The 17846-nt window shown below is 38.2% G+C and overlaps 1 protein-coding gene across 1 annotated transcript in view; it reads right to left on the minus strand.

The window, feature by feature from the left end:
- The window catches only part of Adgb (androglobin), a 115138-nt gene that overhangs the window by 79926 nt on the left and 17366 nt on the right, over window positions 1-17846 (minus strand). Inside the window, exons 3-5 of the mRNA XM_057761945.1 lie at window positions 9649-9741; window positions 7036-7107; window positions 6318-6527 (exon numbers count right to left, since the gene is read on the minus strand). Of these exons, the coding sequence (XP_057617928.1) occupies window positions 6318-6527; window positions 7036-7107; window positions 9649-9741 (375 nt within the window). The remainder of the gene's footprint in view (window positions 1-6317; window positions 6528-7035; window positions 7108-9648; window positions 9742-17846) is intronic.

Here is a 17846-nt window from a genome sequence, read left to right on the forward strand (position 1 = left end):
ATAGTATGTTCAAAACAATCTAGGACAAGAGGAAAAATGCAACTTATTTTTCTAGAGGAAAGTCATGAGAAAGTGAAATACTTTTCTTGTATGGTGTTCCTAACTCTGAATTCAATATTAACTTATGTAGTAGTTTGTATCTGTTTCTTTCTTCCTCCATAGATGGAGAAGGGTAAGACAGAGTTAAAGGTTAAATGTTATAGATTAAAAGCACCCCACCTCTACTCATGTAACTTTAAGTGAAATAACAACAATAAATTCACAGAGAAATAAGATAGATACAAGAAGACAAAACAGGCAGGTTCACTGTGATGGCTAATTTTTTTGCATGAAAATTCATTTTTTGTTTGTGTATTCATTTTTGCTCTTTTTACATTTCAGCCACAGTTCTAATTTTAGCTGTCAACTTGGCACACCCTAGAACTACCTGGAAAGTGGGTGTCAGCGAGGGATGGTCTAAATCAGGCCAGCCTGTGGGGAACTTTTACTGCCAGCTAAAGTGGCGGTACCATTCCGTGTTTCGAACCATGGACTATGTACAGAGAAAGCTAGCTGAACCAAAGTATCTACATATTTCTTTCTTTCTTCCTCTTTTCCTTCCTTCCTTCCTTCCTTCCTTCCTTCCTTCCTTCCTTCCTTCCTTCCTTCCTTCCTTCCTCTCCTTTCTTTCTTTCTTTCTTTCTTCTTTCTTTCTTTCTTTCTTTCTTTCTTTCTTTCTTTCTTTCTTTCTTTTCTTGGCTATATGGATATGATGTAACTTGCTGTTGTAAGCTCCTGTTTAGCTTCCATGCAACGACAAACTATAATCTGTAAAATTTACAAGTCAAATAAACCAGTCTCCACTATGTTGCTCTCTGCCAGGATAAATTATTACAAACACAGAGATGAAATTAGGGCACTCATGGGGATAGAAAGCGGTCACCAAGCAGCACAGTGGGGAGCAGTGTGAAGTCATCATTTAGTGAGTACAAATTCTCTGCTTCAGATGATGGGAATTTCAGGAAATAAGTAGTGACAGTGTTCACAAACTGTGAAAATGCTTGATGCCAACTTAATTTTACCCTTAAACGGTTAAAACGGCGTGCCGAGTCGGCATATTTTGCCACAATAAAGAGCTAGCTGCGGTAGATCCCTCCCACACTCTGACTGCAAACCATGTTTCCAAATGGCCAGCTGGATTCCCATGAAAGAAGAATTTCAAACTATCCTCAGCAATTATTCTAAAGCAGTTCAACAGTACCTTCTCTTTTCAGATGCACGGAGATATTTTTCAACTTAGAATGCTTTGATTATTGAACTGTGCACATTACATTGTATGCAACTATATTTCAAAAAGACTATTGCATGAAAAGTCTATTATAACACAGGATGAACATTCAGTTTTGTGTATATTTTTGAAGTATAATTTGACTACATTCTACTTGTCCTCCTGTTAATGTTTTGGTTCACTGATATTATACTTTGGTTGACCCCCTTCCTCAATCATTTCTATTATTTGTGTATACATAGGTAATTTCTATAGATGGTTATTTTGCCCTCAAAAAGTACGTTGAAATTTTAACAGTCAATATATTAGTACTAGGGGTGAGGCCTTTGGGAGGCGATTAAATTATAAGGGTTGTGGGTTCATGAAACTACTTGTGTTCTTATAAATGAATAAAGATTTGAGCTCTCTTGTGTCATATGAGGTTATACAATCATCTGGTTACTTGGACTTTCAGCAATTTCTGTTGTTGGTAAGTTACACTGTATATCAAAATATATAGTATTTATTATAGAAGTTTAAATAAATATAAGTATGTAAAAATAGAATTTAAGAACTCATCATTGGGGGCTGGAGTTATGGCTCAGTGGTTAAGAGCATTGACTGTTCTTCCAGAGGACCTGAGTTCAATTCCCAGCAAACACATGGTGGCTCACAACCATCTGTAATGAGATCTGGCACCTTCTTCTGGCCTGTAGGCATACATGGACGCAGAATGTTGTATACATAATAAATAAATAAAATCTTAAAAAAAAAAACTCATCATTGAATGCTAAATGATTTTTGGCTTTTTTATTTTACTATTTTATGTAAATCATATATTAAATATTGAAATTTTTATTAGCACCCTATCATTTCTTCAAAAATCTCATTTTCAAAAACTTTTTAAATCTACCTCTAAAGAGGTGTCCCTTGTGATCATTGACCTCCATTGTCAACACATCTAGACTTAGAGTCACCTGGGAGCTTAGTTAGGCATTCCTGTGAATGTGTTAAAGAGGATGCTTCCAAAGAAGATGAATGACCAGACCCACCCTCATGTAGGTGGTAGTAAGTAGGAGGTCTGGGTAGCATCAAAGAGGAGGAAGAGGGAAGCCAACCAAAGACAGGATTCCCTTTCTCTGCTTGCTGGCCCATCATGGCATGGTCTGCTTTGTTTCACCACACCCTTTTGCCGGTGGGTTGAGTCCTCTGAAATAGTGAACTAAAGTAAATTGTTCCTCCTGTAATCACTTCTGCCAGGTATTTCTCTTGCTGTGATGCAAATAAAAGCAATATAGATTTGTAAGTATAAATTACCTAAATAAATAAAACTAAAAATATAAATTATAAAAATATTTTAGTATATTATCACATTCAAATTTTAGTATTTTTCACAATTAAATTCTAGGTAAATGGCTATCCATTTATGCTATCTTCCTTCTATAAGCATGATGAAAGCATAATACATTATTTAAATTAATAGTATGAGTTACAACAAGAAAAAAAATTCCAAGAAATGAGTTATAATTGGAAAGATATTTCAGCAAATAGTTAAGTGATCAAAACCACATAGACTGGGCTGGATCTGACGTCCCCCTGCACCTCCACTAGAGTTCTATTCTTAGCACCTACAATCAATCAACTGGCAACATCCTGTAACTCTAGTTCCAAAACATCTTACACCCTCTTCTGGCCTCCATTGGCACCTGCGCACACACACACACACACACACACACACACACACACATAGAGACAGACTCAGAGACAGAGAGACAGACACAGAGACAGAGAGACAGACACAGAGACAGAGAAAGACAGAGAGACAGACAGAAGGAGAGGCACAAACATAACTAAAAATAAAATAAATCTTTAAGAATTTTTTGATGAAGTTCTCAAGATATTCAGAAACTATTTAAGAAAACTATCTCAGAAAGGGGAGATATGTGAAGGTTCTGAGATGGTGGCTAGGTATTTAGATGCCAATTCAAGTGATAAAATGTTGATATTAAGGGTTATGTAAAGCTTTGTGTGTATATTTTAATATCTGGAAATATATACAGAGTATATGCAGAAACAACAACAAAAATAAGACAGAAAAATTGAAACAGAATCCCAAAGAACACTCAAGGAAACACAGAAAGTCAGAAGAGTTAGACAAATTTCAAAACAAAAGGGGTAACAAAGAGTAAAATGGTAAATTAATTTGTGATTCTATCTAGTATAAATGACTTTTAAACTCAAATTAAAACGAGTAATTCGAATACACTTATCAAAATGAACATTTTCACACTCATAACAGAGTAATTTCACTTGCAGAAATACTAGAGAAAAAAAACATCATTCTATTGGACAAGACCTACATAAAAGGCTATTCATGAGCAGTCTTGTTTGTATAGGTAAGACGCTGACCATAGCCTAAGCATTAATTAATGGAAATTTAATATAAATTTGCATACATTTGCATATATGTCCACAGAATAGTGTGTATAGAATGTACAAGAATATATCATCATAGAAAATGCCCATGATTAAATGAGTTGGCAGTTTCTAGAACTGTATCATTTGACCATTATGGTATACAGTATATCTATGTATGCTTACAAGAACATAGGAAGCCGGGCGATGGTGGCACATGCCTTTAACCCAGCACGTGGGAGGCAGAGACAGGCAAATCTTTGTGAGTTCAAGGCCTGCCTGCTCTACAGAGTGAGTTCCGGGATAAGCTCCAAAGCTATAGAGAAACCCTGACTCAAAAACAAAAGCAAAAACAAAAAAACAGGAAAATACAGGAAAAAATATCTGAATCCTTGACTGTGGTTGTCTAAATATACTAATATTACAACGAATTCTGATTTTCTATATTGACTATATTAATAGTATTTGAATTTTCCCACTAGAAGCATATATAATAATAATAAACTTTAAATGTTGCATTTCTTTGGGGGATATAGTAACCAAGTAATATAAAAAAATTTGTTATTATTGTTCAATAATATTTTTTTAACCCATTTTGGAACTCACTCTGTAGACTAGGCTGGCTTCAAGCTCACAGAGATCTGCCTGCCTCTCTTTGTCAAGTGCTGGGATTAAAGTCATGTGCCACCACTGCCCAGCTCATTGTTTAATATCTTGAATGCACTGTTTATTGAATTTAATTAATAAAAATACCATTGAGAACTTATTTTAAAAGCAGGGTTGCAAGTGTTGCGTGGTGGCAGATACAGCTATCTCAGCAGATGGAAGGGGAGGACAAGACAATCCAAAGCCACCCTACATAGTGAGTTCAAGGCCAGTCAGTGCAATGAGACACAGTCTCAAAAACAATGTAGCAGAAAACAGAACAATATTGCTGCCTCTGCTCCCAGGTGGATTCAGCTGGTTGGTCCAGGAGAGGGGTGGGGCATGGGAAGCAGGGGTGTGAAGTCCCCACATGTTTGTGCTGGAGATTTGCTGTACCTCTAGAAACTCTAAATTAGATAGTGTGAACGAACCAATAAATCTCAGTGAAGAATAAAATCGAAAATGTTTTCACATAAGTACGATAAAAACTGAGGGGGATTATTGGCCTCCATGTGTGTGTTTTCTGCTTCTCCGAGGGAAATGAAAGAACAGAGGCAGAGGGAGGCTGCCTACTACACGCTGTATTGCAAGTGGGAAACAATAGCTAAATTGCTTCCTTCTCTCCTCTTGGGAGCCAAAGCAGCACAGCAATTGGAAAGTACTCGGAAAGATGTAGTGTGTCCCTGCATCCTGTCATTATAGCCAGATGGAAGAGAAAACCAATCTCTCGCTTTTATGCACTGTTCTCAGTGTAACCGGTATGTTTTCTCTCTGGCTGATGTCAAAGAACATTGTACAGCTAGCCGAGAATCCAGGCTGAATGATGTGAACACTTTGTTGAGAAATAATATCCTGGTGTGAAAATCACAATTAATTACTTGCTTGATGTTCCAGTACTGGGGCTTGGACCCAGAACTTCACAGTTCGCCAAGCACTCTACTATTTAGCCATATGCTTATTCGTTTTTTTTATTTGTTTCTTTGTTTAACTTTTTATTTTAAGAAATTGCCCACACTAGCCTTGAACCTAAACCGTAGCCGAGACAGGCCTTAAATTTCAGGCCCTCCTGCTTTAGCCTCTTGAGTCTTGGGGATGACTGGCCTGAATCACTAAAGATGGCTTTGAAAAAAATAAGAATCTTCAATATTGGAGGCCCCCAGGAAATGGATTGCCTTCAAAAAGCCATGTGGGAAAGGGCTCTGAGAAACCCCTGAGAAGGGGGAAGGGAATCTCTGTAACAAGGCAGGGAAATGAAGTCCTTTTGGGATTGAAAAACAAGCATCATAGCAGAGAGGAGAGGACAAAGGACAGGGACAGCAATGGGGTGCAAAATCGCGTCTGCCGCACCTCACGCTGGTCAGCAGAAGGGAGCCAAGCAGTCTCCTTAGGATCATGTTTTCCAAATCTTTGCAGGGTGAAGCAAAGGATGGGCAAGTATGAGTACTGCATGAGAACTGGAAGAGAATTTTCAAAATCAAAACGTAAACGGTTTGGGTCTGGGAATGGATGAGAAGGGGATGGGGGAATATCTTGTCAGAAAGTATTCACTCCGGTCACGCGCACACACTGGTGTGGATCGACCCTCCCTGCTTGGGGTTTCTTGGAAAGAGGTAGAAGTTCTTCCCTCGCTGAGAAACGACAGACTTCTTCTATCAACTGGAAAAAATAAGTAGCCATTAATGTGTAGCACGCTGGTACAAACAACCCATGTGGAAATCCCTGAGTTTCAGGGCTTCCTCGCTGAGCAGAACCCCTGCAAGCTGCTCTTCAGCTGACACCCATGAAGAACCTCTGGAAATCGCTGAACTCCACGTTTAGTCTGGCTGTCCAGTCCCACTCCTACCGTATCCCATAGAAGGCAAACCTTCCTACAGAAAATCTGAGATTGCCTAAGCGCACTAAATACAAAGGTTTTTTTTGTTGTTGTTGTTTGTTTTTTTGTTTGTTTGTTTGTTTTTAATTCTCATTTATTAACAGAAAGGACAGATGCACGGCAGCTTGAAGGACTTACCATCCAGTAAAGCTTCACGACATATTTCCCGTAGCTGTTAAACAAAGGCATGTGGCCCTTCACGGCCTTGCAGAGAGAGTATATGTGTTCCCAGGGCTTCCAGAGCAGTGTAGGAGGCTCTCCTGAATTTCCTTTATTGTAATTGTGCAGAATCCCTCCATTGAAGATCTTCCACACGGCGTAGATTTCACTGATAATCCACCTCATAAGCTGAACACAAAGCAACAAAAGCTACTACTATTGATAGGTTGATTTTTAAATGGTGAGTACTGAAGTTTTAAGTGAAATATGACAAAAATATGTATCTAAGAATAATAATTTTGCATTTAGCATGTATATAATTTTGATTTCTGAGCTACAGAAAAAATATATATCTTGATTTTGTTCCCATGAAGTAGAGCAGCAATAGAAATTAAAAGGCCTAAAATGGTTAACATGACATTGACCTTGAGCTAGCAGAGTGTATATATGCAATATATATATATATAGTATATGCATTGAATCACTAAAATTACACCCTATAAATTTGTAAATAAATACAATTTTTAATTAACAGGTATACTTCAAAGAAGTTGGAAAAATAAAATATAAAAACCCCACAAAATTCGTGACTTAAAGCTGGACAAGAGGGAGTCCAATGGCTGTCCAGGAAGTATTTATGTAGACAGGCCTGGAAGACATTCTTCAATGGAGCAGTGGGCCCTGTGGCCCCACCTACCTCGCTACAGAGCAAATGTTCATTTGGTGAAAACAAGTCAAACGTGATTTCATTTTTCACAACTACAGGAGGCTGAAATTAAAAATGCAGACATAGATATTTATTTAGTATTTTGCTTTTTAAGTAAAAGAAACCTAATTTATGCAAATACAGTTTTGTGGGTGAAATAGGCTCCAGGGAAGAGCACACAAATTGCTAATCTAACACCAAAAGTCCAGGATGATAAAATCCACTCCATAACGTTCCAGATCACCACACTTGATTAAGCCAAGAGCGAATACATTGAGTCCTCTATCAGACTGGAAAGGTTCGCAGTGAGACAAGCAGGGTTGGGCCTTTAAAGTGAAGGCTGAGATTCCATCACAGCAGGTGCACAGCAGCGTTTACAATAAAAACCTGATCTTGGCAAGCAGCACACAAGGCCATTCCTCCAGAGGAATCAAACTATTTGTCTGAGCATCAGGACCCCTTCTCAGCAGGAAAGGGGACCCTTTTTTGGTGTTATGGGGAAAAAAAAACCCTGAAACCAAGAGTGCTGACCAGGCGTTTGTTTACAGGCAACTGTGGCTCCCGAGGGGAGGAAGTGGGGTCATGGCAGCCTGACCTTTCTTTAAAGAATTTCACTGAAAAGCATACATAGGAGCAACATTATACAGACTCAGTAGGCTATTTAGGAATAAGCATGTACCTACACATGCATATATGCATATAACAGCAACTATTAAAAAGAGAGGTGCGTGGAAGTATTTGGTGAAAGGAAAGGGAAGGGTGAAATGCTGCAATTTAAAAAAGAAAAGGAAAAAATGAGATTAGCTTCATGAAACAGTTGGAGGGAAGGAAGATGTCATTGACCAAATCTCATGTAAGAATGTCATTATTTTATGGAATTGTTTCTGTTTGTTTTAGCCTTACTTATGAGTATACTTAGTGATTCTTATTGTGAGTATATACATGAATCTTGAAGCCCCTATTCTAGGTATATCTGTAGTTAGACTTTCGCTTCTGGAAGCTCTGGGCCCCACTCTAGGATGACCCGTCAAGAGCGGAACCTTTGTGGAGGAGCAGTAGCCGTGTGCAGCCTGATGGCCGGCTATGATCCCTAGACATGGAGAGGTTAACAGGGAAGACTTAATTGATTTCTAGTACAAATGTACCTCAGACCCACCATCTATTAAAAAGTAGAGGAAATTGTTCTTAAAACATTTATTTATTCACTTTATAAAACCATTTTTACATGGACCATCTATGATGAATTTACAGTAAATAGAATAAGATTTATTAGAATACCTATCAATGCCAAGTGCATTATGTGAACGGCAGAAAATTTATATTCATGTCAGTGTTGCTCAAAATTAAAATTGATTTAGAAGCTTGTTTGTGCATAATGGATTTATTTGAAACGTCTTACAAGGAAGCCTTCGAAAGACCCTGTGGCTTCAGTGAATCACTTTGGATGTAGATGAAGTTTTGTTTTCCATCAGTAAGAGGACTGACTTACGTTTGCCTGCATTCATACCAGCACTGATGAAGGCTAGCTACACTGTGTGGAAATAGACTCAAAAGACTATACAAATGCATACAAGAATCGGCTCTATTACAAGCTATGTGACTGGTACTAATTAATTTGCCCTACTGGTGTCCCATGCATTCAATGAAAACAGTAAGAAATTCAGCGATGGAAAAAAAACATTAGAGATAATTAAAACCCTGCAGACAAGAATTACACTCAAATTAATGTGGCTCTTAATGTGTTAGACCAAAGCTTATAGAGTTCTGAAGTGTGTGAGAGCTGTTTGAAACGAAGGTGTCTCCGCAAATGTATGATTCAACTGACTGAGCATGGAGTCTAGAAACAGAGACAGGCTTTGGAAGATGCTTGGAGGATTCCTGGAAGTTGGGAACCCATGTGCAAATCTCTTGAACTGGAAAATTAATTCTAATAAACACTGGAGGAAAGAGACCTTCACGCCCCTGGGATTTCACACTGAGATGCAGAGTGGAACAAATCAGCTAGTCAGAAATGACAAATAACATGTTTGGCTACAATTTGACATTTTGGATAGAAATAGGAAAATGAAGCCTGTAGATCAAAACATAGTAATCTCTTTCAAATCTATACAAGAATGTGCATGTCCATGTATGTGTGCTGCGACACCTGGGTGTGATGTGTGGAGAGAAGAGAGCCCTCGGTCACTTTCTAAGTTTCGAGTCAGAGTTTTACGTTTAGCTGAAATGCACTTATTCAGCTAGGCTGGTTGGCAAGTGAGCTTCAGAGATTAACCTGTGTCTCACTCTTCAGTGCTGTGTTTACAAGCTGGTGCTGCCACATATGGCTTTTTAAAATGGGTTCCGGGGATTGAACCCATACCTTCATGCTTGCACAGAGTGCGTCTGACCAGCTGAGCCATCTCCATAGTCCCAACAACAAAGTAATTATTAAAATATACTGATAAATATTAATTTCTGAGTTAGAAGCTAAAAAGCAATTACTATTTTGCTGTAAACCACAGGAGAAACACTGTAAATTACTTGAAGAATGCAAACTTTGGTCACAAAGATATTCTATCCTTGTAGGTAATAAGTATTTCATTCAATAGTGAAAACAGTTCTTACTCGGCTGAATATAAAATCTTGTGGACGTTTCCAGGAAAAGATTTTCAAGGATGGTGGTAATTCAATCTTTCCTTCAGGGTCTTCAAAAAAGTGCTAGATGAAAAAAAAATAAATTGAACTTTTAAATGTGGCTTTATTATAATAAAAATTCCATCTTAATAAAGACCAACTAATAGAAATGTTACATCAATATAGAAGAATTTGTGTAGTAATGTGTGTCTGTTTGACTTCAGAAAGGCCTTGTGGAATATTTGAATACCGAAACCCAAACTGGCCAGGGAAGCAAATAGGCTACCTGCAGCTGTTTACCTCCCAGTCCTCCAAATCAAACCTATGAGTCTTAGTGCCAGCTGTGCATCAGACCACCTGCTGTGGCCTCTGTCCATCTTTGTCTCTATTCCCAGGGAAATAGATAGATCCTGGTGGAATGCCCTGCTTTGGTCCATCCTGTGGACGCCTGTGGACTCTTTAGCGCCTCCTCCTAGACCATCCCCATTCCTAAGTGTCAGCTCCCTATTCTAGAAACACATTTTACCCCTAGTAGTCACACTTATCAAAACCCCAGAAGAATTTCCTGCCATAAAACACTCTTCAAAGAACCAGAGAGTACAAAAGAAATTAAAAAACAAAATGCTTATCCAGCAAAGAAGAAAACAGGCATCTGCACCTGAAATTACAATCTTCCAAAACCCACATGCCTAGACACCAGTATAAAACCACAATCAATAACAGCCAGGAAAATATGTCTCTGCTAGAGCCCAGCCACCCTTACAGCAGCCCCTGAGTATTGCAACTAGCTAAATCATAAGACAAAGACCTTAAAATAGTCTTTATGAATATAATAGAGGTCCCTAAAGAGGAAATGAATAAATCCTTTAGAGAGATCTATGAACACACAAGAAGTAGACAGAAATGAATAAAACAGATCAAGACCTGAAAGTAGAAATGGAATCAATAAAGAAAAGTCAAACTAGAGAAATCTGAAATTAAAAAATTTAGGAACTCAAACAGGAACTTCAGAGGCAAGTCTTGATAACAGAATAAAAGATATGGAAGAGAGAATTTCAGGCACTGAAGACACTGTAGAGGAAATGGATACTATGGTCAAAGAAAATGTTAAATCCCCAAAACTCCTGCATAAAATGTCGAGGAAATCTGGGACACTACAGCAAAGACCAAATCTAAAAATAATATAAATATTGAAAGGAGAAGAAACCCAAAGTGAAGGTATAAAAAATATTATCAACAAAATCATAGAAAATAACTCTCCTAAGCTAAAAAATGAGCTGCCCATAAGGTACAAGAAGGGTACTGAACACCAAATAGACTGGACCAGAAAAGAAAGTCCCTTGACACATAATAGTTAAAACTCTAAATGTACAGAACATAAAACCTTCAAGAGAAAAGACCAAGTAACACACAAAGGCTAAAATTATACCTGACTTCTCAACAGAGACTCACAAAGCCAAAAGGGCCTGGACAGATGTTACTCTAACATACCACAGATGCCAACCCAGACTACCATGCCCAGCAAAATTTATAGAAGCAATAGATAGAAAAATAAGGCATTCTATGGTAAAACCTAATTTAAGTAATATTTATCTGCAAATTCAGTCCTGTGGAAGGTGTTAGAAAAAAACTCAAACCTAAAGGGATTAGCCACTTCTAAAAAAACAAAAGGACTGAATAATCCCAGACCAGCAAATCAAAAGAGACAAAACAAACACACACGCACACACACACCTGAAAACAACAGCAAAATAAAAGGAATTAACAAACTGTACCATTGATATCTCTCAACGTCAATGATCTCTATTCCCCAACAAAAAAACACAGACTAACAGAATGGATGTGAAAACAGGATCCATCTTTCTGCTGTACCCAAGAAACACATCTTAACAGCAAGGAGAGAAATCACCTCAGGATAAAAGGGTGATAAAAGATCTTCCAAACAAATGGACCTAAGAAGCAAGCTGGTGTAGCCATTTTAATATCTGATAAATGAGACTTTAAACCAAAACTAATCAGAAGAGGTAGGGAAGGACACTACATACTAATTAAAGAAAAATCCACTAAAAGAACATAGCAATTCTTAATATTCATGCCCAAGACAAAAGGGTACACGAGTTCACAAAAGAAACACTATTACAGCTTAAATCACATATTGATCCCCGTACACTGAAAGTTGGTGACTTCAGGACACAACTCTCACCAATAGACAGGTTATCCAGACAAAAACTAAACAGAGAAATACTGGAGCTAACTGACACTATAAATCAAATAAATCTAACAGTTATTTATAGAACATTTTACACAAACATAAAAGAATATACCTTCTCATAACCTTTCTACAAAACTAACTACAAACTTGAACAGATACAAGAAAATCAAAATAATATCTTGTACCCTATCTAGCCACCACATATTAAAGCTGGATACCAGTAACAGCAGAAACAAATAACATCAAAATGTTTAGAAACTCAACAACTCACTACTGAATGAAAAGTTGATCAAGAAAAAAATTAGAAATTAAAGACTTTCTGCTGTAGAAAATCTTACAGCTTGTGGTTACCCACCTACTGGGGTGTGGCCTCATACTATATATGCTGATGGAGAGCCTACATCTACCCTCTTTTCTGGCCACTCTTTATGGTTGCTGGATTCAGTTTCTGTTCTCCATTCAAGCAGAGGATTCTGATTTGTGAGTTTACCCCTAAATAAATAACCATCTATTTCTCAATTCTGAGCTAGTGTGGGATTTCTTTTAAGTGTCCTTCCACAATTGGTGCCCACATGGCCAACTAAATCCACGTGAAAGCTGAGAGGGCTTGGCAGTTTCTGTGTGGTTATTTCTGGGCTAAGGTTGCCAGGCTGCCAAAACAAACAAGCGGCCCCCTCCTTGCAACAAATTTCTAGAATGGAACGAAAATCAATATACAACATAACCCAAACTTAAGGGACATAATGAAGGTGGTTCAAAGAGGCAAGTTCATAACATTAAGTGCACACAGAAAAAGTTAAAGAGACCTTATACTAGTAACTTAATAGCACACCTGAAGATTCTAGAACAAAAAGAAGAAATGACCCTCAAAACGAGTTGAAAATAAGAAATAAACTCTGGTGAAATCAATAAAATAGAAACAACAACAGCAAAACTAATACAAAGAATCAATGAAACAAAGAGTTAGTTCTTTGAGAAAATCACAATTGACAAACCCTTACCCAAATTAACTAAAAGGCAGAGAGAGAATAACAAGTTGACAAAATTAGAAATGAACAGAAGGAAATAATAATAGACACTGAGGAAATCCAGAGAGCCATCAAGACATACATCAAGAAAAACTTGTACTCCTCCAGTTGGAAAATCTAACAGAAGTCTATAATTTTCTCAATACATATCACTTAGCAAAAGTCAAGTCAAGACTGGATGAACAATTTAAGCATACCTATAACCCCTAGTGAAACAGAAGGATACTAAAATGTCTCCCAACTAATAAAAGTCTAGGTTCAGATTCTTTTAGCAAAGAATTCTACCAGACTTTCATAAAAGAGATAATGCCAATACTCCTCAAATTATCGCACCTAAAAAAAAAAACAGAGGGAACATTACCGAATTCATTTGATGAAGGCACAATCACCCTGAAACCAAAACCACATAAATACCCAACAAAGAAAGCAAATTATAGGCCAATTTCCCTTATGAAAGTAGATGCATAAGTTCTCAATAATGTATGTTGCAGGGAAGGATAGGAAATGGTTTGGGAGGTTGTTCTGTCTATGTATTGCTTTTCTTGGTTAATGAATAAAGAAACTGCCTTGGCCTGTTGATAGGATGGAACTGAATGCTGGGAGAAAGAGGGCAGAGTCAGAGCCGCCATGGATCCGCCACCAGTGATAGACATGCTGGAACTTTACTGGTTGGCCACAACCTCATGGTGATGGACAGATTAATGAAGATGGGTTTAACTAAGATGTAAGAGTTAACCAATAAGAAGCTAGAGCTAATGGGCCAAGCACTGATTTAATTAATACAGTTTCTGTGTGATTATTTTGGCTCTGGGCAGCTAGCATGAACAAGTGGCCTTCTTCTGCAACAAAAATACTGGCAAACTGAATCCAATAACATATAAAAATGATCATACACCATGATCTAGTAGGCTTCATTCCAGAGAGGCAGGAATGGTTCAACATACATAAATCAGTAAGTGTGATCCACCATGTAAACAAATTGCAAGATAAAAGCCTCATGCTCATATCATTAGATGTAGAAAAGGTCTTTGACAAAATTCAAACCATAATAAAACCCTGAAGAGTTTAGGGATACAAGAGACTTACCTCAGCATCATAAGGGCAGATTACAGCCAGCACATAGTCAATATCAACTTAAATGAAGAGAAACTCAATTCAATTCCAGTAAAACCAGGAACAAGATACTCTCCACAGGTATTCGATACAGTACTTGAAATCTTAGAGCAAGTAGGCAACTGATCTTCTAAAGGAAACTATAATTCGTGATCCTAGAGAAGCTAAATAAGAAGATGAACCCAAAGGAAAACATATAGTCATCCTCCTGGATATTAACCTTCATCAGGCAATGAAAGGAGACAGAGACAGAGACCCACATTGGAGCACCAGAATGAAATCCCATGGTCCAAATCAGTAGCAGAAGGAGAAAGAGCACGAGCAAGGAACTCAGGACTGCGAAGGGTGCACCCACATACTGAGACAATGGGGATGATCTATCAGGAACTCACCAAGGGCAGCTGGACTGGGTCTGAAAAAGCATGGGATAAAACCGGACTCGCTGAACATAGCAGACAATGAGGACTGCTGAGAAGTCAAAAGCAATGGCACTGGGTTTTGATCCTACTGCACGTACTGGCTTTGTGGGAGCCTAGGCAGTTTGGATGCTCACCTTATTAGACCTGGAAGGAGGTGGGAGGTCCTTGGACTTCCCACAGGGCAGGGAACCCTGACTGCTCATCGAGCTGATGAAGGAGGGGGACTTGATTGGGGGAGGGGGAGGGAAATGGGAGGCGGTGGCGGGGAGGAGGCAGAAATCATAAATAAATAAATAAATAAATAAATAAATAAATAAATAGGAGATCGAGGGGACATAAGTTAGAAAGGAAGAAGTCAAAGAGTCTTTATTTGAAGGTGATATGATATTATGCAGAGTGTCCCTTAAAATTCCACTGGGAAACTCTTATAAATGATAAACACTTTCAGCAAACTTGCTAGATACAAAATTAGCTCACAAAAGTCAACAAATAGCCCTCCCATATAAATGGCAAATAGACTGAAAAAGAAACCAGGGCAACACCACCTTTCACAATTGTCAGGAGCCGTGTCCCCCCAAAATTTACAGGAAGCACCACCGTGAGGAGGTTTTGCAGAGGGCTTCACTTTCCAATTGTATTGAGAATAGTCTTATTGACCAAGCCTATCTCACACCCAAATTAACTGTTAATAGAGAGCTATCTGTTAATGGAACCTGCCTCACATTCCAAACTATCTAGACAACTAGGTGTGTCAACTTGTGACTTCCTGACCAAGGAATCGTGACCTGACCGATCGTAACCTCTTGGACTACGTGACGGGCGTGGACCACGTGGCAAGACCCATGCCCCAGCCCCCCAAGCTCCTCATCCAGGGGCTATATAAGCTGTAACCATGACTCTAATAAACGGAGGCTTTGACAAATATGCTTAGCCTCCTTCCCCTTATCAGCCTATGCCTTTCAGGTGGTGCCTCTCCGTGACCCTGGAATAACTGACCAGCCAGACGGGTTACAAACCCTAGACAGAGTAACCCGTCGAGGCGGTCTACACACAATGGCCTCAAATAACATAAAATATCTTGGGGTAACTCTATCCAAGAGAGTGAAAGAGAAAAACTTAAAGAAAATGAAGAAAGAAACTGAAGAAGATATCAGAAGATGGAGAGATCTCCCATGCTCATGAGTCAGTATAATTGATACAGTAAGAATGGCTACCCTACCAAAAACAATCTACAGATTCAATGCATCCTCACCGAAATTCCAACAGTTTCCTCACAGATCTTAAAAGGCCAGTTTTTAGACTAATATAGAAACACACACACACGCGCGCGCGCGCACACACACTAAACAAAACAACAACAAAACTAGGATAGCTAAAAAAATCTCAAGTAAAAGAAGAACTGCTAGATATATTAGCATCTCTGATTTCAGCTTGTACTACAGAGTTATAGTAATAAAAACAGCATGGTACTGGTACAAAACCCCACATGTTGATCAATGGAATAGAAATGAATACCCAGACATAAATCCACACACCTATAGACAACCGATCTTTGATAAGGAGGCCAGAAACACACACTGGGGAAAAGGCAGCATCTTCAACAAATGTTGCTGATCAAACAGGATAGTTTATAGAAAGCTGGGGATAGCCTTACACTCATTGTCACAGAGAAAGACTTTATGAACAGAACCGTTAGCACAGGCACTAGATCAACAATTAATAAATAAGACTCCATGGAACTGAGCAGCTTCTGCATGGCAAAGGACACCATCATTCAGACTAAGTGGCAGCCTACAAAATGGGAAAAGATTTTTACCAACTACACATCTGATAATGAGCTGATATCCAAAATCTATAAAGAACTCAAAAACTAAATATCAAAAAAACAACTCCATTAAAAATGGAGTACAGATCTAAACAGATAATTCTCAGAAGAGAAAGTAAAATGGTTTAGAAACTCATAAAGAAATGTTCAACATTTTTAGCCATCAGAGAAATACAAATCAAAGTCACTTTTAGATCTTATCTTACACCCTCAAGAACTGCCAAACAACCAAAGATGGCATCTTTGGTACACGAAAATACTCTCCAAAAGCACCAACTCAGCCACAAATCCTTTGATCTTCTATGATGCTCTGCCTGTAAGATATGCTAGGGTAATAGTGGTACAAAGTTTGTGGGGCAAACCTACTAATATGTGATTTGACTTAGGGACCAGTCCACAAGATGGAATCTGTACCTGATACTGCTTAGGTGATCAAGAGGCTGAAACTAGAAAGCTCAGGGACCTAGTGTAACACTAAATACTTTTTAAAATAAAAAACAATGAAATGACTCTGAATAACTTATATATCAGTGCCTCTCTTAACCATAATCAGAAAAGATTCCTACAGCAGCAGACAGGAACAAATACAGACATTTACAGAAAGACATTATGCAAAGAGTGAGAGACTTGATCACTCTGCTCTAAACAGGATATCTCCATCCCTCCCCTCAGGGCTCAAGGAACCCTGAGGAAAAAGAGGCAGTAAGACTGTAAGAGCCACAGGGAATGGAGGACACCAGGAAAACAAGGCCCTCTAAATCAGCACCACCAATGTTTATAGTTTTGTTTTTCTTGAAACATGGATTCTTTGTGTAATTCTGGCTGACATGGAACTCGCTCTGTAGACCTGGCTGGCCTCGAACTCAATGGATGTCAGCCTCCCTTCCCAATGCAGGGATTAAACGCGTACTCCACCACCACCGCCCAGCTTTATCTTATAATTTTTTATTGTACATATATATTTGTTTCTTCTCTCTTTTTACCCTACAGGTCCTTTGCCTATGTATCATGGCTTCCAATTTAGTGTTTTTTATGGGATTCCTTGGAAGCTGAACAAGTGGTTGTTTCTTTTGTCTTCCATTGGGCTCTTTTGCTTCTTTTTGTTTTGTCCAAATCTGTTGTATTAACTTTTATTATCTTATGCATCATATTTTATTTTAATATTATCCCAAACAGTTAATCATATTTGTTTTCTAATGAGAGACAGAACCTGGGTAAAACCAGACAGGAAATGGGGAACAATCGGGATAAGTGGGGTGAGGAGAGACCATAAGCAAGATACATGATGTGAGAGAAAAAAATCTATTTTCAATAGAAGAAAAAAATTGAAAGAATTAAAAAAGAATGGCATATGTCCTTGTCATAACCTTGCTTGTTGAGTAAAATTTGATTGTGGACTATTGGTGATATTCACTTAAAAATATCCATATCACAAACATTTTGAAATACATGCAAGGTACTCAGAATGGTTAGATTGGTCTATGATGTTTTTATTTGCATAGAGCTTTCTGAAATAGTAAATATTAAAATTTAAATTCTCTTAACACAATGTAGAATCTCAGTGACTGATTCACTAAAGATAAAGACATTTA

The sequence above is a fragment of the Chionomys nivalis genome, chromosome 2 (genome assembly GCF_950005125.1).
Source record: "Chionomys nivalis chromosome 2, mChiNiv1.1, whole genome shotgun sequence".
In the NCBI taxonomy this organism is placed as follows: domain Eukaryota; kingdom Metazoa; phylum Chordata; class Mammalia; order Rodentia; family Cricetidae; genus Chionomys; species Chionomys nivalis.